This window comes from Physeter macrocephalus, chromosome 7 (genome assembly GCF_002837175.3).
Source record: "Physeter macrocephalus isolate SW-GA chromosome 7, ASM283717v5, whole genome shotgun sequence".
Lineage (NCBI taxonomy): Eukaryota > Metazoa > Chordata > Mammalia > Artiodactyla > Physeteridae > Physeter > Physeter macrocephalus.
Genome location: NC_041220.1, coordinates 50,606,416 through 50,633,901, shown reverse-complemented (window position 1 = coordinate 50,633,901; position 27,486 = coordinate 50,606,416). Strand labels below are relative to the sequence as shown.

Here is a 27,486-nt window from a genome sequence, read left to right as displayed (position 1 = left end):
TTCTTCATTTCACTCTCATATTTTTCATCATTAGTATATAGGAATGCTAGAGATTTCTGTGCATTAATTTTGTATCCTGCAACTTTACCAAATTCATAACATAAAAATTATCGATGCGATATTTTACACTACTTTTTTCATGTTAAGTCTTTAAAATCTGGGACATATTTTATATTTACAACACAACTCAATTTGGACGTACTACATTTCAAGTGCTCAGTAGTCTCAAGTGGTTATACGTCCTTATAAATGCTATATTGCCCGCATTTTTTTAATGTTTATTTTCTCTCTCCTCTCATGCATATGTATTAACACATGGTTGCTGTCTTAAGGTACACTCATTTTATGCTTTTTACATAAAAGAAGCATTTTTCTTATTTTCACGTATTCATAATTTTGATACCTGGTATACATTTAGGTCATCTCCAATTTTTCACCGCAGTAAATATCTTGGAGCCTTTGTTTTCTATTGAGTTGTTTCCTTGAGATAAATTTGCTGGAGTTGCTCAGTGGTCTGAACGTGCTTCCAAGTTGCTTTCCAGAAGGACTGTTCGGATTTACAGTACTGTCAGAATGGTCTAATGCTAATAGGTTCACCATAGCCTGGCCAGGCAATCACCCTTGATCTTGTTCCATGTCAATATCAGCTCCTGTTTATTTTCTTTTTTAGTTGCTTCCCTCTCCCATTGTAACAGGAATGTGTTCATGTTACAGAAAATTTGGAAGATGCAGAAAGCTCTATGCTATTCCTTTTAATCTTTTCAGAGAGTGGTTATAGTTTATATTATGGTTGTTTCCCCATGACGTTTTCCATACAAGAAATCTCTCCATGTCTTATCTGCAGATAAATATTAACAGTGGGATGGTGATATCACAAGAGTAAATGCACAACCTTTTCTCTTCAGCTCATATGTAAATGATTTGGGATTTTGTCTTATATGTCTTATATACTTTGGAACTCCCTTTAGTACTTGCCAAAATTCTGCTGGGTAAAAACTATAGGATGAATTTTCGAGTTAGTCTTAGACACTGTAAGTCTATTTTTATTCATGAAAATAATATAAATGTTAATAAAATAGAACGATTGTTACTAGTGATGTGTTTTCTTTCAGTCAGTGGGATGTAGAATAGAAAAAAATATATACAACAGGAAATATTGATAGGATATAAATATGCTGACTTGTAAAGTATCAGTATCCTGTATTATTTCTTATATAAGAACTTTTAAAATTTGGCAGTGTTAAAAAATATTTAGCACTGCAGAGAATTTGGAATTACGTATGCTGTGGTTATTAAGAAATGAATTTTCATGTTTTTACCGTCATTAATAATGACTATCTTTCAATATAATTCTGTAATATGAAGTGTTCCAATGACAGACTTGTCATGATGTTTTATTATACTTACTTAAGTAGTGTATAATGAATGCTAATATGGAGAAGTTAATTGCTGCTATTTTTAATTTATCTAGGAAAGATCCTGAATATAAATTTTATGGTAATCTTTGATTTCTTTCCCTCCCCTTCTGAAACCAGCAGACTAAAGAACAGGTGAAGAGGAATAGCTGGCATCAGGGTGACTTCAATTTTCTCCGCCAGGAAAGATTGACTATCAGCTCAGCAAGAGTTAACGATTCTGGCGTGTTCATGTGTTATGCCAATAATACTTTTGGATCAGCAAATGTCACAACAACCTTAGAAGTAGTAGGTAAATATCTCTGGGAATGGATAAATTACTGGCATAGTGAATGAAGAAATTACTAGATAGTTTCCTTTTTATGTTAATGGAATGTTGAACAGGTTCTTAGGGTTTTTATTATTACTGAGTGAATGGATGAATATATGAAAGAAAATGATCTTTGTAGCCTCTTCCAACTAGAGCACAAAAGCAAATTCTACCAATTTAATAGAGGCAAGTGGAAAGTTGTAACTGTGAAGCTGTTTGAACATGTCATTCTCTGCTTACCTCCCCTACCTCAACAAATAAAATGTAGGTTGAGCCTTTCCAGAAACTCTAGTCCTTGCTGAATGACTTGAGTTTGGAAATGGATGGAGACTTTTCTCTGTGGAGGAAGGCATATGCTTAGAGCTTAATGTATTTCTCAGAATCTTTTGGTGAGGTTCCTCAGCCTTTTGGTTTATCGTTTTATGATTCATGGGCTCTAGTCATCCTTTGTAGCAGGAAGGACTGAATTGGCTTCTCCTCCTCAGTACACCCCTGACCTCACCCTGTCCTCCAGCCTTATAGTCTGTAGCATAAACCTTCAGGAAGGCAGCCCACCAGGCATGGGTCATTGATTCTACAGAGCATAAACTGAAACATGGTAACCTGTGCCCTAACCCCATCATATCTGGTATACACAACTGGTTTAGTCTTCCGTTCTTTAGATCTTACTGAATATTTATTTCCCAAGCGTCTACTTAATGAGATCAGAGTGTAGTATTTTGAATTACTGAAAATAATAATACTTTTAAAATTACTTTGTTTACACTTTTCTTGTCTTTTGAGTACTGTTTGCATTTAATCTATTTTCTTGTCTTTTTAATGCAACCATATTCTCAGCGCTTGACTTTGATTAAGTACTTGTAGGGTGGTGAAATTCATCATGAGCAATAATAAAATGATGTGATATTTGTTTTCATTTCTCTCCTTTCCCCCATATTTCTTCAATAATTTATGTACCAATGTTAGAGGTCTGCGATTTATCCCACAATAATCTCATATGATTTTGGCGTTTCTGCCCATGTTGTAATGGAAAGTATCTCACCAGACTAAACGTGAAAAAGACACTTTACTTGCAATTACAGAGCCAGCCCAGAGAAAGGGTACTACTCTGACCCTAAACGTGATTGTGAACCATTTATTAATTTGAATAAAAGGCTATGCTTTTAAAATATTAAACTCCATAAGTGCTAATTTGCTAAGTTGATTAGGGAGCATGTTGATATATCAGCTTCAGCTCCAGAAAGCAATTAGTAAGGATGTTTGGAGCTTATTGTTGTATGTAATCAGATTTTTAAAATCCATTCATCAATTTCCAAGAATGTAACTGTATAACTGGAAAGACTTGAGGCCGTGGAACCTGAATCTGGCTTTGTACTCTTTCAGGAGTGGGTTGGGATGGGACGAACAGTAAGAGACAAAGAGAAAAGTAATTTCTTTAGGGACTGGGAGTAGGATTTGGACACAGTGTGGAGTGGTGCAAAGCACAGGGCTTCCGGGTGGCCCCAACCTGGTTTTGAGTTGGAGCTCTGCCACTTAACTTTCAAATGCACCCCACTTTAACTCTGCCTGCATTTTCTCTTCCAAGAAACATAGCCTCTAACTCCCAAGGCTGTGGAGGGAGAAAGGCCGTATATTTTGCAAATGTGCCTGGCACAGTGTTTGCACTTGATTAAATGTTAATGTCTCATCAATTTCTTAAATCATCCTCTGTAACAACCCAGGTGGGGTTCTTTGAGGCTAATAATTCTTCCACTTCATGAATTTGAAGCTGTGTCCTATTATAGGACATAAAACTATATTGAGCAAACTGGACTATAGAAAACTCGGGAGAACTTTAGTATTTTGTACATGATGATAGGGAGAGAAATCAGTGGAAATATCGTTGTCTGTGGTGTTTGAATATTTTGCATTGTGTGATATCTTTGAATTTATGACCTTGAGTACCTGAAAATTTAACGTAACGTCCAGACAAAACATTTATTTCCTCAAAATTAATCTAAATTAGCTTAAAGAATGGCAGGGGTGTACCATTTATGATTCAGGTATTAGAACAAGGTGGTGTTCTAATTTCATTTGGATGATTTTTGATTTTCACCTGAAAAATATTTTTTCCATTGATACAAAGGACAGTTTGACTCCATTTTTTTATTCTGAATCTGTAGGAAACTAAAGGAGAGTCAAATACTCTAATGTCAACCTCATGGAGGCTATCAATATATTTAACCAAACAGTGCCAAAGACAATGGCACTGTTTGGTTAAATGACAATATAAAATGTTATAATTAATTTTCAAATTTTGAAAAATAAATAGAAGATTAAAACTCTTCCATAATTCCACTAACTTGATATAACCTTTTTTAGGATTTGGTATATGGTTATATTTTTATATGTAACAGGATTTTAATTATACATACAATTTTATGTTCTCTCTCTTTCTCACTTAAAGTATGTGGAGACTCTAGGCTGTGCAACAGTAAAGAGACCAGCCTTGGCTTCTTACAGACCTGCATTCACATGTAGGCTCTGCTTTGGGTAGCCAGCTATATGGCTTTCCAGGACTTGATTTCTTTTTAATCTATAATTAGGGGTTACAAGCGTTCTCTTTCAGTATTGTTATAAGTTAAATGTTTGTCATAATTATTAAATAAAGTGTATGCTAAAGAACTTAAGGCAGTTCTTGGCACATCATAAGCATTCCATAAATGGAGGCTATAAATATGATATTGGCAATTATTTTATGATGGTCTTTTTCAAGCTCTTCCTTGTATTGTTTTTATTATTATTATATAATAATTTCTAAGGGCTGCTTTATTTACTTAGCCAGTTCTCTATTTTCTCATTTTTAAAATTATTATGACTAGTGCAAATAGCACTTCTTTTTGCACGTAGCCATCTACCTCACTAAGAAGAGTTCTCTGGATTAAATTGAAAAATAGATAATTTTAAAAAATCTGTATTGCTAAATGCTTTCCAAAAGAGTTGTGCCCATTTACAAAGTGTAATTCAGTGTACTATTTTAATTACACTTGCAAAATTATTGAGTTTATTTCAGATTAGTTTTGCTGTTTTTCCATAGAGTGGATATACATTATTTTTTAACAGCTTTATTGAAGTTTTGCTACTTTTAATATGTGAAAAGGAATGCCTTATTTAAATTAGTAGTTTATTTTTCCTTCTATATTTTTATGTTCTCTTTTTCCTATTACCTTAATTAATTTTCCTATATATAGATATTTTTTGAAAATGTTTATGTATTTAGATTTGTCTTTTATGATTTTTATTCCTTTGGTTGCTTCTAAAAAGCCTAGAAAACTCCCCTCGCCCTCCCCTCCACAAAGTTTGATAGAAGTAAATTCCGTTGTTTAGTTAAAAATACGGTTTAATTATTAAAATGCTGTCCTTGATTCATTTGTGATATATGATATGATAAGAAGATCTAAGTTTATTTTTCTCTAAATACTAAATGACATTCTTGCCACATTTTTATTAAATATTGGGGTTCTCTTCCCCTTCTTGATTTATGACATCTTCTTATCACATATACAATTATATTGGATCTGGGTGTGGGGTAACTATATTTAGTCCAAATACTTTTTAGCCTAATAAACATCAGGACTGGTAGTTCTAGAAGACTTATAAGATGGTGATAGATCTTTAACAGACTTGCTTAAGAGACAGAGATAAGAGAATAAACCATTTCCAACGTGTGTCCTTTCTGACTTTATGACCGTGATTCTCCAAGAGCAAAATAAAATGTAAAATGGCTAGTCAAAATTCTTACTTGTCCTTGCCAATTAATACTGGAAATCAGTCAATATCTTTATAATCCAAAGATGAAGTTTTGTTATTTGTCAAGATTTGCGGGATAACAGTTTCTTTCTGTCTCATTCTGCTGTGAATAGATAAAGGATTCATTAATATCTTCCCTATGATGAATACAACAGTATTTGTAAACGATGGCGAGAATGTGGATCTGGTTGTTGAGTATGAGGCATATCCCAAACCTGAACACCCACAGTGGATATATATGAACAGAACTTCCACTGACAAGTGGGAAGATTACCCAAAGTCTGAGAATGAAAGTAACATCAGGTAAGAAAAGGGCCTCGTTTGGGGAATTACACGTTCCCCCCACCCTGTCCCCTTGGCTTACCCCATCCTATTTCTGTGACCCGCCAATGTATGAGAGGACAGCTGATACAGAAGGAAGTTTGGGGCTGCTTCCTGAGTCATCATGATTTCATTTTGCTGTGTGTTTAGAGCACACAGAAAAGTCCATGCGTCAGTTTTCTTGTTTGTACATTGGAGGATAGTTCTCTCCTAGAGTTCTGAGGATAGTTCAAAACAGTGACTAGCATATACTAGGGACACATTAAATAATTCTCTTCAGAGAAAGAGAAATGTTAGTGCCTTTAATCATTTTTTTTAAACTGTAAGAAAACTAAGAATCATTAAGCATCTTTGGGCCAGGCGGTGAACCCAAGTTTCTTTTACATCAGACCTCTCTCTCTCTCTTTTTTTTTAAAATTTTTACTTACTTACTTACTTACTTATTTATTTATGGCTGTGTCGGGTCTTTGTTGCTGCGCGCAGGCTTTCTCTCGTTGCGGTGAGCCGGGGCTACTTTTTGTTGCAGCGCGTGGGCTTCTCATTGTCGTGGCTTCTCTTGTTGAGGAGCACGGGCTCTAGGCGCACGGGCTTCAGTAGTTGTGTCATATGGGCTCCGTAGTTGTGGCTCGTGGGCTGTAGAGCGCAGGCTCAGTTGTTGTGGTGCACGGGCTTAGTTGCTCTGTGGCACGTGGGATCTTCCTGGACCAGGGCTCGAACCCGTGTCCCCTGCATTGGCAGGCGGATTCTTAATCACTGCGCCACCAGGGAAGCCCCAGACCTCTTATATGATCCTCAAAACACTTATAATAAAAACAGTAGCAGTAGTGACACTTCACGTAAGCTGTGTGTGCTTTTTTTCTGCCATGTGCTGTTCAAAGTCCCTCATGTACGTTAACTCAATAATTTTGGTCCTCACAAATCCAATGAGGAGGCACTCTTACTTCCCTTCTTTCTATAGAAGAGGAATCTGAGACCTAGATGGGTTAATATGACAAGAGCCCACGGCTGATAAGAGGTAGGTGCCTAGATAGAGTTAGTATTTTTTCCTAGTCAGGAGCTCTTGGCTGTTGTAAGAGTGTGGATAAGAAAGGATGCTGTCCTGGGCCACGGTCTCAGGGTTGGAGAGAAGAGCATGGATTGGGAGGTGTCCAGGCTTCCTCCTTAAAGGTGATCGAAGGGGTAGGAAAGAGGCAGGAGCTGAGGATGCTCTCAGGAGTCTGGCTGTGGCAGCCAGGTTGGATGGTAAGAGGCAGTACTATGCGAGGGGGAGGGGAGAGGGAGGCGGCAAAGGCAATGAGCTCAGCTTGGGGTTTGTTGAATTTGAGGTTGACTGTTGGATCTTGAGCGGGGATGTTCAGGTAGAATGTATCGTAGGTCAGGTTCCCTGGATGCAGCGCCTGCAGGAGGGATTCACAGGCAATGTCTTCATTAAAGGAGAGAGAGACCTGGCGGGGAGTTGGGGGGAACAGGGTAGAGAGGGGAAAGGAGAGAAGAAAGGGTGTGGGTGAGCCACAGTCCAGTCCCAGGAGCACTCTGGACTGGGGGGCGTGGGACGTGAGCATAGGTCTGTAGAGGAAGAAGGCATAGGACAGGGAGGTCTGGACTAGAGGTCAGGATTTGAAAGTTGTGAGCAGACAGTAAATAGTTCAGGGGAGCGTGGATTTTGCCCAGGGACCATGTGCAGTGTGAGAGGAGAGACTGAACCATCCACCGCGTGTCGAGTCGGTTGTGGGGGTCAAGGGGCGCCCAGGGCGCTCCTGGAGCCCGTGTCAGTAACGCCCCCAATGGTGGTACTGCGTGCTCAGTTATCACAGCCATCTATGATGTTCTTGCTGTGAAACAGAAGGTCGAATAGCACATGCTGCAGAGGACACTGGGAAGAAGCAGCGGGGGGCGGTGGGTAGGAGGAAAGCCAGGAGACGGTGGTGTCACAAGAAGGAAGGTGAGGGCAGCGATATTGACCTTGCTGTGTGGCCCTGAAGCATCTGCATGGAGAACCTACCTGGAGATGCCTGCCAGCCTGGCGTTTTGCCAGGCAGGTGCTGTTAAAGCAGGGCGGGCGAGTTCAGGACACTGATGAGAGGGAGGTTGAACAGAGGACCAGGGCAGAGAAGGATGCGGCCGTGGGGACAGCTCAGGAAGAGGAAGAGGCTGCCATCTCTGTGAGGTTGCCTTTATGCCGAGAGAGCCTTTCCCCACTGTGTATTCTCACACGCCAGGCATCTGTCCCAAATGAAACATATGTGTGTGTTCTTGTTTGTTAATGTGGATCTTGTTAATACTGAATTAAGTGGGGCATATTTTTCCAAAATAAGCATGTATTTCCAGGTAGAAGCTGATAAAGCCACACACTCCGAGGCAGGCCATCCACAGGTGACTGATGGGTTGTCCTTTCTTTGTAGATATGTAAGTGAACTTCATCTAACCAGATTAAAAGGGACCGAAGGAGGCACTTACACATTTCTCGTGTCCAATTCTGATGCGAATTCTTCCGTGACATTTAATGTTTACGTGAACAGTGAGTAGAACGAATGGCTCCTTATCTTTTTATTTTTTTATTCTTTTAAGTTGTGGCTAGTGTTTGTAACAGCTGCTTCACTGAGTTCATTGTGTACTGGGTCAATAACGTTTCATGATAATTTGACCTTAACAAAGACCTCGTGGTTTGGTGGTTGGAAGACCGTGTACAAAAACCGATTCCTTGTCCTACATTTCACTGACCACATGACCTTGTAGCTGGCACTCAGATGCTGGGTGCTGCCTTTGAAGTCAACAGAGGAGCCATAGAAGTTAAAAATAGCAAACAGTTTGAGGGAGAATGTATTCTTACTGATTGTTGAAATGGGGAGCTGGAGGTTGAATAGGAGCTAGATTATGGTATTAGTGCTATCAAGTCCTGACAAACAATTTCTCATTACAACGCTTTCTCTTTCGGGGTTGGGGTATTCTTTGTGTGAGATGAATGCAGTATCGCTCATCTCAGTGGGTCCCTACTGTGTATCGTGTGGAGCCCGTGGGAGAAGGGAGCAGGTGGTTTGGGGTGGGAGGATGGCAGTGGACGTGGGAACCTGAACACCTGAGCCCTGTGTGGCCCACATCCCACAATGTCTTGGGGCAGCTTCTCTGCACAGAGCCTGATGCCTGGGGCTGTGCTCACCAGCTGGGACTTTTGCCAAGTGTAGGGCTTGCTCTTGGCTCTGCTCTGGGGCCCCCTGCATCTCCCAGGAAGGGTGGCAGGCGCCTGCCACACCACACCAGCCAGGGGACCAGAGGCAGGAGGCCTCCAAAGACACGGAATCCCAAGGGACCGGCCCACAAAATGACCATCGGAATTAGCCATCGGGGCATGGCGGTGGGGGGGGGGGGGACGGGGACGTGAGGAGACAACCTGGAACATTCCCTAGAGAACAGCTTAGTAGCAGTTTGTGTGTGTTGGGCTGCAGGATGGGGGCCAATTCCCTGTCCTCCAGGAGCTTATTACTTGCTGCATAGAGTGATTTTCCATCGTTACTTCACTGATGCTGCCGGCTCACTAGCGTGGTGGGGTGGCGAGCGTGATCCCTTTACAAATGAAGACAGGAAACAGCTAACGAGTGACACTCAAGACAGGTTTTTGATTGCTAATCTGGAGTCTTTTGTCAATTCCAGCATTTCCAGAATCGTATTTCCTGAACAAGGTGTTAACTTGTATTTAGATAAGGAGCATCACATCTGCATAAACATTTTTCTTAACTAGGGACCTTCTCAGCATCCTTCACAGGCTAATGTGTATTTTGCTGCCCAGGAGGAGGCATGGGAATGAGCATATATCTCACATTTGTATGACCACAGAACTCTCCTTTTCCAAGGGAAACATGTTAATTAACATCTCAGTTCCTAGAAACAGTTTTGATTATATGGTATCTCATTGGCCTGCAATTCAAATCTCTCTAGATTAATTCAGATGTTAATCAGAAGAGTTTAGTGTATTACACATGGGCAAAACTACCTGCTTACCGTTCAAGTAATTGAAGAGATGATTGCAGGTAAATCAATATCCTTGCAAGCGTCATATCCATACTGTCCATACAAAACTTTATTTAGGGTGTTCTAGTGCAGTGCTTCTCAAACTGTCTGTGGTAAAGGACCTTTTGTATTTTTAATTTCCAGTTCCTTCTGGATCAATACTTCTTATAAAATACAGAAAGAACCAGTCACAAGAAAAGTAAGATAGAAAAGAGCAAAGATATATAAAATCCAAAAATGGATTTTTTTTTTTTGCGGTACGCGGGCCTCTCACTGCCGTGGCCTCTCCCGTCGCGGAGCACAGGCTCCGGACACGCAGACTCAGCGGCCATGGCTCACGGGCCCAGCCGCTCCACGGCATGTGGGATCCTCCCGGACCGGGGCACGAACCTGCGTCCCCTGCATCGGCAGGCGGACTCTCAACCACTGCACCACCAGGGAAGCCCAAGAATGGACTTTTTTATTATTAGATTCAACAGATACAATTAAGTCAATTTGCTCCTTCTAAATGCTTAGTCTCGGTTTCTATGCTTAGGTCCTGTGGACCAGTACCAGTAGATCATGGACATGGCCTACTCAACAGGCCTCACTTTGAGAAGCTTACTAGTTGGCAATTTTATAAAATTGTGTTGTTTGCATTTCTCTTTCCCTGGCTGCAAGGTCCAGGGTGCATTAAGATCTGTCTCTTTCCCCCTTTTTCCTGCTTCCATTTGCCAGTGTGTGTGGTCTGTCAGTCAGTCATGAGTCATTGACCTTAGAAAGACATCTCTGAAGTCACCCTTTTCTCAGGGTGACAGAATTGCTACCTTTTTACTTACCAGCCTAATTTGCCATCCTATAGGATCGGTGTTAATGACCTCTGCTGGTGAGTTCACGCCTGTTTGAAACTAGAGAGGAAATTGCCTGAACTGTCCCAAATGATCCTTTCTTGGATTCCCTGTTAGTGCAGGAGGCCCTTTCTATTGTATATTCTGGGGCCCGGGTCACAAATACCTCCCAGCACGTACTGAGCTCCTGCTTCATGGCACTGGGCACACGGATGAGGCTGTGTAGTGTCTGCCCTCGTAGGTTAAGCTCTTCAGGGAGTCTCTTCATTGATGTCAGTTTATTACAAACACTAAGCTGACTATAAAGGCATTCATTTCACTTACCTAACATGTTGGATTTCTTGATCTCCAAATGCTTTGACAGAGGTAGCATTTTTGTGTGAATCTTTTATCTGTTTCTTATGAAGTATGTCCCAATGGCTCTTCACAGATATAGTTAGCTAATTTCTTTGTTAACTTTATTTTTTGGATTGAAAAAAAAATTCTAGTTGATGTATCATGGGGCAAGATTTTTTTTAATGTTAAATTTAAAATCAAAAGCTAAAAATAGTTTTAAAATTTAAACTTGGACCAGTTGTGTCTATTTTGACATACCATTTTAGCTGAGCCAAATACATATGTAGATCTGCTGCATGTTTTATTCTGTAAATAAGCTTAGCCCCAAGGGTGAAAGGAATTGTGCTCTGCAAAAACTAGAATGAATAAAAATCAGAATAATAAATGCATACTATTAGTGTAGAAATTCAGGCTACTTTCACTCAGTGACAGAGATGCATAATTGCTTAATAGATTCAGCTATGAGAAATGCTCAGGAAGATCCTTGATTTTGAATAGTTAAATGTTTGGTGGTTGAAGAATCCATTTGTTTTGAAAATTCCACATGTAGATTTGAGGATCTTGTGCGTGTGTGTGTGTGTGTGTGTGTGTATATTCTAATCACTTACGTGGGAGCCTTTAAGAGAAAAATATGTACATGTTAAACTTGAAAATGTTTTAATACTGTTTTTAACTTCTCTAACAAGCCATGATTTACATGGGTCTGGTAAGTAGGCTCACTGACATTAAAGGTGGTTTATAATGGCCAAAAAATGAAACAAAAAAATCAGTGATTCTTTGCATTGAACTTGCATTACTATAATTACTCTTGAATTGCTTATTGAAGATGTATACAGAAATCAAATTCTTTGTTCTAAAAAGAAGTTTGATATCTTCGGTGAAAATGGCCATTTGTTTCCCTTTCAGATCAAAATTGGGAGGAAAATAGAGTTCTAAGAACTATAAAACTACCCAAAAGTGCTTTCTTAATAGGCACTACTCTTTCCAAAATTCCTGCAAATGTTAGAAAAAGTGACATCATCAGAGATTCTATAGGTAGCCTGTGATAATGGATTAGAAACCTGTGGTCTCTTTGGTTACGATAAATGTCATACAGTAAAGGTTTTTATCAGATCCAGGACAAATAAGAGGCCAAATACGTATTTTAACCCTGATTATCCACTTGCCCCCCCCCCCCCTCTCACACACACACACACACACACACACACACACACACCACATTTTCTTTACTCATTCATCCACTGAAAGAAATTTAGGTTGTTTCCATACCTCGGCTGTTGTGAATATTACTGCAGTGAACATGGGAGTACTGATAATCCTTCGAGATAATAGTTTTGTTTCCTTTGAATTTATACCCAGAGGTAGGATTGATGGATCACATGGTAGTTCTATTTTTAATTTCTCGAGAAACATCCATACTGTTTTCCATAATGGTTATACCAATTTACATTCCCACCAACAGGATACAAGAGTTCTCTTTCTCCACATTGTCGCCAACACTTGTTTTCTTTTGTCTTTTCGATAATAGCCATGTCGACAGGTGTGAGGAGATATCTCATTATGGTTTTGATTGGCCAGTAACTTAAAATGACACTAGTAGCATTATAAAATGTTATCTGGTAGCATTTCCAGATCAGTTTTATGAATTTAAAATTTGTAGCAAATGATATCCAGGAGCCATAAATAGATCCCTCTCCAATCTCAAAGGTCTATCCTTTAATGACAGACATATCAGTTGAGTGAGAGTATGGTGGTACTCAAGTGGTGGTACAGGAAGGCCATCAGGACAAGTAAGGTCTAGAGAAGAAAGCGCTTGCCTTTCATCTTTGGGATTACACGGAACACACGTAATGTTAAGCTCGATTGGATATCCAAACAACTGCTGAACTCTACACCAAATTAATTCTCAAAATCACCGATTTCCCTCCATTTATGGCAGAGTGTTAACAGGGGGTTGAAACAATTTAAGGAAATGCTAAATAATGTATTATTTCTAAACCACGGCATCATATAATTAACATCCTGTCTGGTGTAAGCGATTATTTATAGATCATACAATATACTCAAATCAGTCAAAGTAATAAATCATCCAGAACGAGGCTTCTTCATGGGAATGTTTCCCTTTGACCACATCTACAGAATCTGAGCTGCTTTTTATGTATTTTTTATTTTGGGTCATAGTTAAATCCAGTTGTGGATAGCTAAACTATCTTCCAGGGAGAAGCCATCCTAAGTGCAACTCTGTGCAAGTAAAGCACATGCGCAGCCCACCATTTGCCGTAGGTGAGAGTAGACCTAACAGGACAGCCGTGTAGCTAGATGGCTTTGGACAGTCTGCCAGCCAGCCAGCCAGCCATCTGGGTCATCCACCTGGCTGGAAGTTTCAGTGACTTTATCCAGGGTAAAATAATACCCGGGGTGGCTGTGCCAGTTTGGGGGTTTGGGGCACCTTTCCAGATCCTCATGAGTCAAGAGAACAGAGTTACTAGGACTTTGCCTTTTGGGAAGGTGGAAATGTTTTCCTACCTCTTAACCTGTTAGCCTTTCTGTTTCCATTTTTTAAAGATGATAGGGCCTTCCAAACATTTGGGTGTCCAAACCATACTTGCGGTAGAGGCTAAAATTTTAAGACTTACTGCTAACGCACTTACCAAGTTTTACTTGAGAAGCTTTGCTGTTTAGTGTTTTTCTGTTTTTTCTTTTCTTTTTTCCTACTAGGTGGATTCTATTAGACCTACTCCTATACTAAATTACTAGAATTCTTCAACATTAAATAAAGCTAGTGCTAAATAGACCTCCTTTCTCTGATTTATTTACTTGCTTTTGAGAGTTTGTTATAAGGCTACCACAGTAAACAGAATGTAGCCTGGTTTGTGCGAACATTTGTATACATGTGTTTTTAGATTTAAACAATTTTCTCTTATTATAAAAATGTTATGTGAAGGATAGGATAACTTGAAAATACAAATAGGCAAAAATAAGAAACAAGTTTTAATTGTACCTTTTGAAGTTTATTTACATGTTATGGATTACCAGTGCTAATATATCTCTTATATATATCTTTACAGACCATTTTTAAAACCTTTTTTTTTTTTGCCCGGGGGGAACAAGAATGAGGTTCTTTTGCTAAACTTGTGTGCTTTGGTGCTGAGCAGTGAATGCCTTGTAAGCAACCTTCCATGCCATAATATTTCTTCTACAGTATTGCTTTGGTAATCTCACTGCATGGCTATTTCATAATTTCTTTAACCCGTATCTGATACCATTTTGAGACATTGTTGTGTGTGAGGGTGGGACTCTGAAATGATGTGACTGAGTTTTTAAAGAAATCAACCAAATGATTATTTAAAGTTTATGCTTATCTTGTTTAATCTCAAATGAGCGACCTCAGCTAAGTGCCTGGAAGTTGATAAGGTTATCATCTGTCATCTTTCGTGCTGCTATGTCTTGAACATATGTCACGGAAGATACACTGTGCTGGCTTGCAGGACAGTTCCAAATTAAGGAATAATTTTCAGATCTTCTTAGTATGGGTAGTTAATCTATGTAAAAATAGTTTCTTATCTTTCTACATTAATTTTTTTATAGGTAATTTGAGATACTTGACAGTATCTGAAGTCTGTTTTTATTTTCTTTTCCTGAACTTGAAATGAGTTTTTGTTCTTAAATTGCTTGGGAGTTATGAGTGTTGTTTTTGATGTGACACTTTAATATCTCCTTCTCCTTATGAAGAGGATCTCTGTGGATGCAAGAATTGCTATAGACATTTAAATTGGAAGAAAAAAGGAATATCATGGCAACCTACTTTAGAGTTTGATTCTCTTATATTTTGAAAAAATTTAGGAAATGTGTTGGTATCATTTTTCGTTCATGTCTCATTAGAAAGTTGGTCTGGTGGGGTCTGTTGGTAATTTGGAGATCTGTTTAAACGCTGAACCAGTTGGAGGACAGGGTAACCCATCTAGATCATTAGGCCCTTTGTTGGTGTGGTCTGGCCATTATTTCATGTTTATGGTGGAAAAGCAGGAGAAGAGGTTTAGGTTTGGAACCATGTAAGCTTCAGCTAGAATTGACCCTGGACTTGGGATATACTTTTGTAAAAATAACATGAGTAGTCCCTTTCATATTAGTGGAACTTCTGCTCTATGGAAATTTCCTTCCCAATTGAGCCACATGTGTTCTTACATCAAATTAGCCCCCTTCAGTTACAAATGTATACAGCGTCATCTATAATGGAGTAGAAATTTAAATCAATCCAAGAATAGGTACATAATCTTTCCATGGGCATTGTGTCAGTAACCCTTCTCTTCCACTTCTGAATTATGTGGCACATTGAATTCACTACTCATACAGAGTAGAAAAATAGCACTTTATCACATGCCTGCACTCCTTGGCAGCAGGGAGGTTTGCATTGTGATATGTGTACACATCCCCCCTCCCTGTCTAGGTCACCCAGCCATGGTGCTCCTGTAAATTGGGCGCAGTGATTCTGGCTGAGGAAGGCTTTCTCCAAGTAGTTTCATCATTTTTTTTAAAGCTAACTTTCAGGATAGGGAGATCTTTTTTGATGGCTGTTTAGAATAGGATTGGCAAACTATAGCCCTCTGGCCAGATTTGACAAGTATCCTGTTTTTGAATGGCCCATAAGCTGAAAATTTCTTTCTTTCTTTCTTTGGGGTGGCGGATGGGTGGTAGGAATGGTTGGAAAAAAAAAAAAAAAACAGAAGATTTGTGAGATGTGAAAACAAGAGTCAGATTTCAGTGTGTGTGAATAAAATCTTCTTGGAACACAGCCTTGCATATTTGCTTACATGTCTATGGCTATGTTTGTGGCAGAATCGAGTATTTGTGAGAGACCTATGGCCTCTAAAATGTAAAATATTTACCGTTTCACCTTTTACATTAAAAGTTTGCATACCTTTCATTTAGGACATCACTTCGGTAGGAGAATGATTTTTTTTTTAAATGATAGACACTCTGCTAAACAGAACTGGATGTAGGACACTATAGTTGAAGTTTTGTTTCATTTGTTAAACAGATTTCTATTAAAGTACCCATACGCCAGTTGCTGGATATCTTTAAGAATGTATAAAACAAAATGTATTTTCTTTAATTTTTTTTTTAATTGAAGTATAGTTGATTTACAATGTTGTGTTTCTGGTGTACAGCAAAGTGATTGAGTTGTACATACATATATAGTACGTATATTCTTTTTCATATTCTTTTCCATTATGGTTTACTACAGGATATTGAATATAGTTCCCTTATGGGACCTTGTTGTTTATCCATTTTATATATAATAGTTTGTATCCAAAATGTATTTGCAAAATATCTGTTCTGGGAATTTTTTTTTAAGTATTAAAAAAGTATGATATTCCTTTTATAAGTAAAAGTTAACCTGAGTTTTTTAATACTTCTATTTTAGTTGATTTAAATTCCTTTATTATAACGATATTATGGCAGGAATGTAGATTTGACTCAGACCCAAACCAGGATAGTGACAAATTGCTACAAAGCATTGCTCTATTGCCATTAAATATCATGGGACCTACCATTGTAAAAACATACTCATCCGTAAGATCCCTCTTCATTTCGTCTTTTGTTGTATGGACACTTAAGTCTGTGTTCTTTGCTGATTAGAGAGTGTGGGCAGATGCGCGTTTGTAGCAGGAGTTGGTGGAGGTAGTTAAGTTGAGCCAAGAACTATACTCAGTGCTTCCCCACCAGTTACCTGTGTACCTCCTCCCACCCCCCACCCCCAGCTCTTGTTATCTGTGCTGTGTTCTTTAAAATTCGATTTGTTCTTGCCTTCCGTATGGACATGATGTTGGTGAAAAGGAATATTTTGTAAGATCACATATCTGTGGGGTAAGTCAGCAAATGGTTGGGATTTTTAATTGCATGAGCGATAAATTCTCAGAAGAGTTATAAGCACTCTGAAATCTGCCTGCGAGCTGATCAGTGTTGTCGGAGATGCCAGATGACTGAGGTCCACAATGCTTTGAAAGGAGACAAGGCTAATTTTTATCTCCACGGGAAATACATAGCTTATACACCTCTTAGGCTTATCTAAACCTCCAACTTGGGAGGAATTAAGGAATGTGTCATTTGGTATACTGCTGATTGCAGAATATCTAAGAAAACACAGCTCAGATTTAACCTGGAGAATTGCAGGGAGTTATGTGTCTTTAAAAGCAAAATGTATATTTAATGCCTTAGACGGTACGTTGAGGCATTTACAAAATGCAGATGAGCCCAGATTTTCATTTTTAGGAATCAGAATTATACCTAGCTCATTCTTTATGCATTAAACATTTTTTGGTAGTGCAACTTGCCATGTACAGCCCAAACTGTACTCATGTAATTTAGCCTTTTCACAGTGAGGTCTCTTGTCACCAACATTAGGGACAGGGCTGGAATTAGGATGAGGCAGGAGAGATGCCTAGGTTGCCAGATTTAAGGAGGTGCTCACTCAGGGTGCCCAACCTGTATCTGCAAGACCTAGAGGGTGAGAACCTTCTTAAATTCCTCGCCTCAGGTTCTCTTCTTGCCGCACTCTAGTCCGGCCCTGATAGGGTCCCTTGAAGATTCTTTAAAAAAGCCCTTTGCTGGGTCAGATGCTCAACCTATTAAATCTCTGGAGATGGGGCCCAGGAATGTGCATTTTAACCTTGTCTCCTCATGCTTCAAATGCACACTGAAGTTCGAGGAGCCCTCTGAGCTTGGTTTGCCAGCCTAAGGTCCAACAGGACAAAAGCTGCTCTGTTAGCCTTAGGTTAGGTTGGGATAGTAGCTTAAAAATCTGCCTAATTAACCAGCACACAGGAACAAGTAGGTCAGCCAGACCATACCTTTTGCCAGCCCTGGCCGTTGTATAACTGCCACCAGGTGTCATGCTAGAAGGCTTGGATCTTAGAGCACTTGTAACCAAAGCTAAATGCAATTGATTACGTAATTTTCAGCTGTTCCAATTTTTTTAATTAAAACATGTCTTATAGGGCTTCCCTGGTGGCGCAGTGGTTGAGAATCCACCTGCCGATGCAGGGAACACGGGTTCGTGCCCCGGTCCGGGAAGATCCCACATGCCGCAGAGCGGCTGGGCCCGTGAGCCACGGCCGCTGAGCCTGCGTGTCCGGAGCCTGTGCTGTGGAGAGGCCACAACAGTGAGAGACCCGCGTACCACACACACACACACACACACACACACACACCAAAAAAAAAAAAAAAAAAAAGTCTTATAGGTTTGTTACTAGCTATGTGTTCACTGTAAAAAAAAAAAATTTAGAAACTAAGTCAAAAGACTGAAATAGAAACTATCCATAACCCTGCTACTCAGAGATAACCACTGTAAACATCATCAGGCATCCTTTCAGCCCTTTCCCCCATACTGAGTAATATTTAATTCCACTAAAAATCCATCATGTAGCGTTAGGAAGAATGAATGACAAAAGGAAGGTTGGTATGAGGAGATCTGTCTTATGAACTTGATTCCCATTTGAGTCCTATCCAGTTATCTTTACTGTCTATGTGTAGACCTTCCCCTCTCATCATTAATCTCAGTATGCAAAAAAAAAAAAAAAATCACACAGCCAGGTATATGTGTGGATTTCTTATGTCATGGCCCATTATTGCAAAAATAGTGTAAATCCTGCCCCTACACAGGAAAATCACCATTAGGCTGTTCTTCCAGGTCCATTTTTGTGACTCTAATTGAATTCCTTTGGAATATGAGGGACTTGTTCCTCTGGGGGGACTTAATCATTCAGCAGCTCTTACTGTATGTCTGCCGTAGGTCAGACTCTGCTAGGAGTCAGAGGTACAGTCCGTGAGACATGGTCCTTGCCCTTGAGAACATACAGTCTGACGGAGGAGGAGGCACACCAGGATATTGTATAAGCGCGTCAGGTGCTCTAAAGGGCTTCAGGAGTAGGGAGGCGAGACTAACCAACTTGGCTTTGGAGAGTTGAGGATGGCTTGGAAAAGAAGATGACACTTGAATTGAGTCCAGAGAGACCTGCCGTATGGTGCCTGCAGTCTTCAGCAAATAGCATTCTCCTAAAGTTCCACTGCTTTCTGTGTTACGTCCTACTTTTCAGCCCGATCACACAGTTGCCCATGATAATTAAATGAAACTTGCCAGATGGATGCTTTCGCAAGACGATGGCTTGTCTTCTTGCTCTATTTGTGAAAGCTGGCATTGGATCCAAACTCTCAAGGATGCCCCTACCTTGAGACTGCTTTTGGAGTGTTGCTCTTTTGTGTATATTAGCCAAATGGCCTGTGCCTCAGCAGGGCCAGGTTGAATGACAGGTGGGTGTGCCATGCATGCAGACACTCTGATCCCTGCCAAGCCATTTGCCTGCAAGGAGATGAGGTGCTGAGAGGTTGTTCTACAAAGATGTCATTTATCAGCTTATTTCCTTCCTTCGAGGAAATAAGCTTCGGATCTGTCAGTCTTTTCCTCTGACCACGTATATTTCTCCTATCAGTTGCAACATAATCAATGCAGCGGGTTAAAACACACGTTATCATGCTATCTTGAAGCACTTTTTAGATATTGAAGAGAATATTTAGAGTGGCAAATACAGTTAACCTAATTGGTAGCAAACTTGATTAACCAAGGAGGGTGGGTACTCTGAATAGAAAAGAATAACTGAATAACCAATAAATTAGTAATTAATACATTTGTTGTTTCGTCCCTGTGAATCATTCTTGGTTCTTTGTGTGCGCCATCTCATTTAGTTGTCACAGCATCCCCCTGAAATGGGTACTCTTGTTATTCCCACTGGACACCCGAGGAGACTCGGTGGAAGGCAGAGAACCTCTAAGTGTCGGAGCTGGGGTGCAGGTCTGTCTGCCGCACGCGGCCGCCTGTAGCTCTGCTCATGCTTGGCGTCGGCACATGCGATGCTGTACCAGGGATGCAGGATGAGCACATCACCATCCCTGCCATCAGGTGCTTACAGTGGAGCTTACTCATTCTCAAAGGGTTAGAATCCTTCAGATATATTACCAGTAGAACAACTGTATGTAAATTCATCTTCCGTTCACTTTAGAAATAATCTCAAGAATTTGCAGTGCTTTAGGGCACCCTTGATTGAACATCAGTTGATTATTATAGTTACACAGAAATGTCAAATTAGAGCATTCCTGCTGATACAGTTTACTTTTTCAGTGATTATACTCAGGTTTAGACATATGTATAAATAAAACTCTTGAGCTGGTTTCCTCTTCTCATTTTCTGTTCCTGTTTTGTATTTGAAATAAAAGTTTGGACTTAAAAGCCCATATTGGGTTTTACTCTTATGTTTTGGCTTCTCTAAATGTTGATTTTAGCTCCTTATCTGCACCACCCCCTTCCACACCCCCGCCCAAAAGAAGGGGAAATTTCTGAAGGGGGGGGGTACTTCTCTTTTCCTGTAACTCCTCCTAATTTCTTCTATTCTAGTTCCTGCAATAACTTGAAATTCCTATGAAAGTTTCAGTAATTTGAAATCCTGATGGCAGGAAACCCTTAAACCGGATTTCCACCCTTAAGGTAGTTGGGAATCCTAGAATCCTGATTAGATGCCGTCTTTCAGGTTCCCCCTCACTGGAAACAGAAACCCTGCCCGCGGTTGTCCCGCGACCTCAGCCATCCCCGGGACAGGGAGATCTCGGAGACACCGACATCTGCAGGATGGACAGTCCAGATGGGGGCTGGGCAGCTCTAACCGGGAAAGCCTTCCTTGGTCAGACCCTCACATCTGCCTTCCCTGTGCCTTCCACTCACTGGTTCAGATTCTCCCCTTTGAACAACATGCTCCTTGGGGTCCCCTTCGGCCTTGAGAAAGTTTTTGAGGATTCAGAAAGAGTGGAGTGAGCCTTGGTGAGGTTTTCCAGCAATCTGACATAAGGCCACTTCTCTCTCCCTGCAGCAAAGCCAGAAATCCTGACTCGTGACAGGCTCATGAATGGCATGCTGCAGTGTGTAGCAGAAGGATTCCCAGAGCCTACCATCGATTGGTATTTTTGTCCAGGAACCGAGCAGAGGTGAGATGGTTATTTTGGGTACTACTTAACACGCGTAAGGAAAGGACTGCAGTTCACTTGAATTTCAAATATGTTTTCAGATTTTAAAAAAAACAAACTTTGTTTTGATTAATTTTTTTCTATCCATGTGGCTTTTTAAAGGACATAATTGCTATATTTTTCTTGGTAGACATGAATTTTGTTTGCTGAAACATGATTCCTGAATGACTTCTCTATTTTGGTGGTTATCTTCTTGGATTTATCATGCAATTTCCACCCTGCAGGTAGATAAAGCAATTTTCCAGGACAGAGTAATTAGATTTCCAATCTATACACAGGAGGTAATATGTGTGGGAAATGTGGCTGTAGTTATCATGAAAAAAATTACCTCGGAAGTTAATTGCCAAGTTACCAAAAAGTAATGATCGCACAATTACCACATACATACGGCGTTGGGGAGCTATGTGTTTTAAAAAGGTTTTCTCCTTGATTGAGGTGCCCAGGCCCTGAGCAGAGCACATCTGGCATTGTACTTCCTCTCCCTCCCAATCCACACTTAAACCTTAAATTGTCCGTTCACGTTACCTGAAGATGAAAATGGGGTCAGCATTGCTGTTTTTAGCCATCAAATGCTATTTTACACTCAGGCCAGTGTAACGTCACAGTCAAATAGTCAGGATAATAATAGAAATTTCATTTTTCACGGAATAGACCTTTTTTATCAACACCAAGTTGGAAGAGGTTGCATAAGATTGTTGTTCTCAGCTGAGTTTTAGTGGAGTGTTTTCTTTGGGGAGTAATAGGGGGTTTAAGACCCCTGGAAAGTATGCCCACAGGGGAAGCAACCGCAGTAGTTTTAGACATCTGTTGAGCAAATATTTATGGAGTTCCACCTCTAGGCCAGACATGGGTCTAGTGAACAAAACACCTGAGTCCCATTTTTGAGTTTATATTCTAATGGGCAGAGATGGGCAGAAGATGAAATAAATAACTACCATATGCAGGTGTTAAGTGCTAAGGGGGAAAGTAAAGAGCAAGGTAAGGAAATAGAAAATTGCTAGGCATATGGGGGGGATAATTTAAAATAGGGTCGTCTGAGTCTTTGCCACCTGGAGTCCAGCCCAGCGGCACGATCTCCATCTCCCTCCATGGAACCTCGAGACGTAGGGTCCTCACTTCTGGTGTTTGGCGGCTGGCCCTGTCTTCATCCTCATAGACTTTACTGCTTTTCTTCTCCACGCTCTTCCTTTTCAATCCTTCATACGTTCTTTCACCATTTATTTATAAAAGGCTACTGTGTGCCAGGATATGAACCAACCGTCTTATTGAATTCGTCTCTGATCCTTTCGATAACCCTCCAAGATGGGTATTACCACCCCAAGTTTACAGCTATAGGAACTGAGTCTTGGAGAGTTTAAGTACTAGTCGGAAGTCAACAGAATAGGTGTTTGAGTCCAGATTTCGAACCCACTTCTCACTCTGAAACCTCTTTCTTCTTTTCCAAGCGCTTTTCTTGCTCACGGTGCCGCAGACGTGCTCATCCGTCATCACACTCTTCAGCTGTAAAAGGAAATGTCTGATTACAAACCTCTGACTTAGTTTTAAAAGTATGCCACATCCAATGTGTTTGATCGATTGATTCTTTTTCCTAGAGTAAGTCTGCACTGCTCTTTTTTTCCCGCTAGATGTTCTGTCCCCGTTGGGCCAGTGGATGTGCAGATCCAAAACTCATCTGTGTCACCGTTTGGAAAACTAGTGGTTTACAGCTCCATTGATGACAGCGCCTTTAAGCACAATGGCACGGTGGAGTGCAGGGCTTACAACGATGTGGGCAAGAGTTCTGCCTATTTTAACTTTGCATTTAAAGGTAACAGCAAAGGTATATTTCTTTTTAATCCAATTTAAGGGGATGTTTAGGCTCTGCCTGCCATGTCAATCATGATTTTAAGTCCATTCCATCACTGGCCATGTCATTTCTGGTAATAGTCACATTGCACATTTGATTGTCATCAAACTTACCCAGTTTCATTCTGTGCTAGTTTGTTAATAAAATGCGTGCAGTAACCGTGTACTGTGTGTATTTTATGCATGCGTGCACGTATGTATGTGTGTGCATATGTATCTATATAAAATTAATTGTGTATTTCCAATGGTTTCCATTAGAAAGGGGTAGAGAAAGAAAATAGGAGAACTAGGCTTACTTTATATCCAAACAGAAACAGAACTAGGGCAATTTAAAGATTTAAATTCAATTAAAAATTATTTAAGTTGTGACTTAAAATCAGTTATTTTAACAGATTGCCAGACACCATATCAGAAAGTTAACATTACCTTTTATGAAGTCATGTTAGTGAGCTATTTCTTTACCATCTTTAAAATTTGATTCATGAGTGACTAGCTCTCCTAAGATAAGCTGAATGATCCATGTGGACAAATTGATGAATTGGTATGAAGTCAGAAGACAAAGGAACTAGACACCTACATTCTTAGGGCTCGGTTTTTGTTTCTTGAGTTGGCAAAGACGAGTGCCAGGAAGTGGTGTTTGTTCAGTTTTTGAGTAACGAGGGGAAGAATCTTACATTGTTCTTCATCATAGGTTTTTTTTCAGGTAGTGCAATGAAAAGAACACTTTAGAAGTGTTTTTCTCGGTTGTGAAAGAAACTCAGTGTTCAGTGTAGAAAATTTGAAAAATCAGGAAAACATAAAGAAGAAACTATAAAATATCCATAAAGGAAACACCTTAAAGTTCAAGGCAGGAATTTGAAGCGCAAAGTTCATTGAGATGTCTCTTTTCACTGACAAACAGCGTAACATTATTCTTGTGCTATGGAAATCGCAACTTCTTTTCCACAGTCGTCTGGTTTAAAGCTGTCATTTTAAAAGATTCCTTTGAATAACAAGAATAAGATAATAATCAAGGCAAGAACCTCAGATGCAACTGGTTTGACTTCTGCCGGATGGGCCGTAAGGTGGGAGGTGGGCGAGTTGGGGGCAAGGTGGTCGTGGTGAAGATCTGACCCCACTAACAGGTTGTGATTCCACGTTCCTCCTTCATTTTAGAACAAATCCATGCCCATACCCTGTTCACGCCTTTGCTGATTGGTTTTGTGATCGCAGCTGGTATGATGTGTATCATCGTGATGATTCTTACATACAAATATTTGCAGGTAACCATTTATTTGTTCACTGCCTTGAACGCTGTAATGGCTGAACCATTAACCGTTGAAAGATGATGCCTCTTTCCCTTTCTCCCTCCACCAGAAACCCATGTATGAAGTACAGTGGAAGGTTGTTGAGGAGATAAATGGAAACAATTATGTTTACATAGACCCAACGCAACTTCCTTATGATCACAAATGGGAGTTTCCCAGAAACAGGCTGAGTTTTGGTCAGTATGCAACAGGGGCTTTCCACGTAACCTTTTTGTGTACACATAACAGTGACTTTAGGGAACCCCAGTAACTTCCTTTGTTTTATTCCACCTGAAACAATAGGTGTTTTTTGTGAGATTTCACCACCTTTGATAGATTTGGCATCAGGCACACTTTAAGGAAGTGTATCTAGACACATTTGTCCCCAATCCTGTATTGGTTTTGAAATGACACAAATAGTCCTTCAGCCCCACCACACCATTGCCACTTACTTCCTCGTCTTCCTTTCTATAGGGAAAACCTTGGGTGCCGGCGCCTTCGGGAAAGTTGTTGAGGCCACTGCGTACGGCCTAATTAAGTCAGATGCGGCCATGACTGTTGCTGTAAAGATGCTCAAACGTAAGTTCCTGCAGGCTACTTTGCGTGCTCACCATCAGTGTCACAGATTTGTCTTTTTTGGGCTTTGTTGTTTGGTTTTCTTGGGGGGTGATATAGTTGTTTTACAGTGTTGTGTTAGTTTCTACCGTATAGTGAAGTGGAATTCCCTGTGCTATATAGCAGGTTCTCATTAGTTATCTATTTTATACATATTAGTGTATATGTGTTAATCCCAATCTCCCAGTTCATCCCAAGCACCACCACCCCAGCCTTGTTTTTTGCTAAAAGAAGATGTTTCTAATTTTAGCAAGTGCCCATTTAACGGAACGAGAAGCCCTAATGTCTGAACTCAAGGTCTTAAGCTACCTCGGTAATCATGTGAACATTGTGAATCTTCTTGGAGCATGCACCATTGGAGGTAAGGCCATGGCCAACCTGACTCTTGTTATGGGTCAAATTATCAAAAGAGGGGAGATTTTGATAATGGTTTTTGACAATGCTTAATTATAAGCTCCTTGCAAGATTTTGACCCAGACGGCCTGACCTCTTGCTGGATTCCTGCACCCCACCACCCAAGCTATTGTACTTAAGAATGTATATTTCAGGTTTTATCATCATGGGGCAGGACAGCCCAGGACACACCCTAGTTACAGTCGTGTATGTCTCACTGACGTTGACCTCTTGAATATCTCGAGAATGTCTCATCTCCTCCAGAAAGCTTTTCTTTTACCTTGTGAGCTTTTATATTTTGCTGGATGACATTTAGCCACTAAAGCGTTAATGTTCATGTACATACCATCATTAAAAATAGGCCTCTAAGCCTTCCAGCCCTCAAATATACACCAAATGAGCAAACACTTCACTTCTGTAAAAAAGAAATTTCCAATTCGGAAGCAGTCATTAGTCCTCTCATCAAGGCTTCCTGTGATGTTGCCAGAAGGCATTTTGGTCAGAAGGAACGACGATGTGTAAAATGAGCCATTCCTCAAGGTCTGGAGAGATCCACTGTCAAGTTGACAGGTTTATATAATTTCTTAAAACAGCCCCCATAAATGTTGCTTCACCACATCACGAATTGTTCCTGAGAGATTTCTGCCCGAGTTAATTAGTTGCCTGTTAACTTCAGAGCTACAGTTTTTTAGGCGTTCACAACACCAAAAAAAAAAAAAAAAAAGAGAGAAAAAGTTCGACAGACAGGCCCTGGAACACAGGTGATGCCCCGTCATTTCAGGGTTTCCCCCACCTCCCAGTCTCAGCTGGTGGCTCTGGTCGTTGGTGTTCCTATTATGCCACAGGTGTTTTTTTTGTGTGCTCATCATCATTTCCATAATAACATTACCAAGAGGCATGAAGCCCCATTGTAAACAGAAGTGAATCAAAGGATTCATATAGGAAGCTTGATAATAATGTAACAGTGAAAGCTATAACTCCTGTCTAAAACCAGCAGTCATGCCTGGCCCCTAATCACTTAGAAATTCAGGTCAAAAGGTTACTCTGCTGCTTTTTGCTAAGCAATGTTAATAGATAGGATTGTACTTGTACTAAGTAGGCTTAGCCTTGAACCTGAGTGTGAATGGCTATGATCACCCTTGGGTATTTTTATGGGAGGCTGGATGGTCTGTATATCTCACCTTTTTCTAACCTTTTCTTAAATGCTCGTAGGGCCCACCCTGGTCATTACAGAATATTGTTGCTATGGTGATCTTCTGAATTTTTTGAGAAGAAAGCGTGATTCATTTATTTGCTCAAAGCAGGAAGATCACGCAGAAGCGGCGCTTTATAAAAACCTTCTCCATTCAAAGGAGTCTTCCTGGTAAGACTGATTTACATAAATAGCTGTTGACAGGCAGTTCATGGAGTCATGAGGGTTTACAATCAAGGTTGATTCTTTAAAAAAGTGAACCTGAGGTACTTTGAGGTACAAAATCAGAATTATTAGATCATTTAAATGTGATTAACGGTTTAGAAAGTTCAAATAGTGTTTTTAAAGATTCAAATAGTGTTGAACTTAAATTTTTGTTGATTCTTAAAAATGCATCTTTAGTGTTTTTCTAAGCTTTAGTTCTATTCGATTGAATGAATTCTGTACCTGTTTCTCTTATCGTTCTGTTCTTGTGTGTCATTCTCTTTATACTGTTGAGCCGGGTACTGTATGCATCTTTACAGTGAGACACTGTTTATAGGGAAAGTGGGAAAGGCTGCCAAGTTGTCACAGTAAATTCCTTTAAAACCTTTAACAGAATGGCAAAGAGCTCCAGACAGCTCTCTGCACATAGGTTTCTCACCATCTACCTCTGAATTATTTCTGTATACCTTACCCTTTCTTTTCTTAACGCATGCTCTCAAAAGGCACAACTACTCCAGCACATTTTTAAAAATTGTGCCTTATTTTCATCTCTTTCATCCTTGATACCATTCTGAATTTGAATGATGTGTCAAGGGCTTCAAGTTCCTTTAAGGAGAATTGGTGTAGTTTACAACCAGAATAGAATTCTGTGCCGTGTCTTGCCTTTTCTTTCCAAGTGTTGTTTAGATCCGCCATTTAAGATTTCCTAGCTTCACCCTGCCCAACAGAAATCATAGTAATCATGCCTCATCCCTTATACTTTATATTTCTGCAGTTGTGTGGTGGGTTTCCTCTTTCCTTTTTTTTTTTTTTTTTTTTTTTTTTTGCGGTACGCGGGCCTCTCACCGTTGTGGCCTCTCCGGTTGTGGAGCACAGG

General features: G+C 40.1%; 1 protein-coding gene across 4 annotated transcripts in view; it reads left to right on the top strand.

The window, feature by feature from the left end:
• Positions 1-27,486, top strand: part of KIT (KIT proto-oncogene, receptor tyrosine kinase) — a 91,778-nt gene that overhangs the window by 54,514 nt on the left and 9,778 nt on the right. Inside the window, exons 5-14 of one of the 4 annotated variants that reach the window (XM_007121128.3) lie at positions 1,536-1,707; positions 5,628-5,817; positions 8,238-8,353; positions 20,921-21,035; positions 22,700-22,893; positions 24,075-24,181; positions 24,276-24,402; positions 24,680-24,784; positions 25,071-25,181; positions 26,426-26,576. In XM_007121128.3, the coding sequence (XP_007121190.1) occupies positions 1,536-1,707; positions 5,628-5,817; positions 8,238-8,353; positions 20,921-21,035; positions 22,700-22,893; positions 24,075-24,181; positions 24,276-24,402; positions 24,680-24,784; positions 25,071-25,181; positions 26,426-26,576 (1,388 nt within the window). The remainder of the gene's footprint in view (positions 1-1,535; positions 1,708-5,627; positions 5,818-8,237; positions 8,354-20,920; positions 21,036-22,699; positions 22,894-24,074; positions 24,182-24,275; positions 24,403-24,679; positions 24,785-25,070; positions 25,182-26,425; positions 26,577-27,486) is intronic. The other 3 variants (XM_007121131.3, XM_007121130.3, XM_007121129.3) reach the window with 3 other exon arrangements.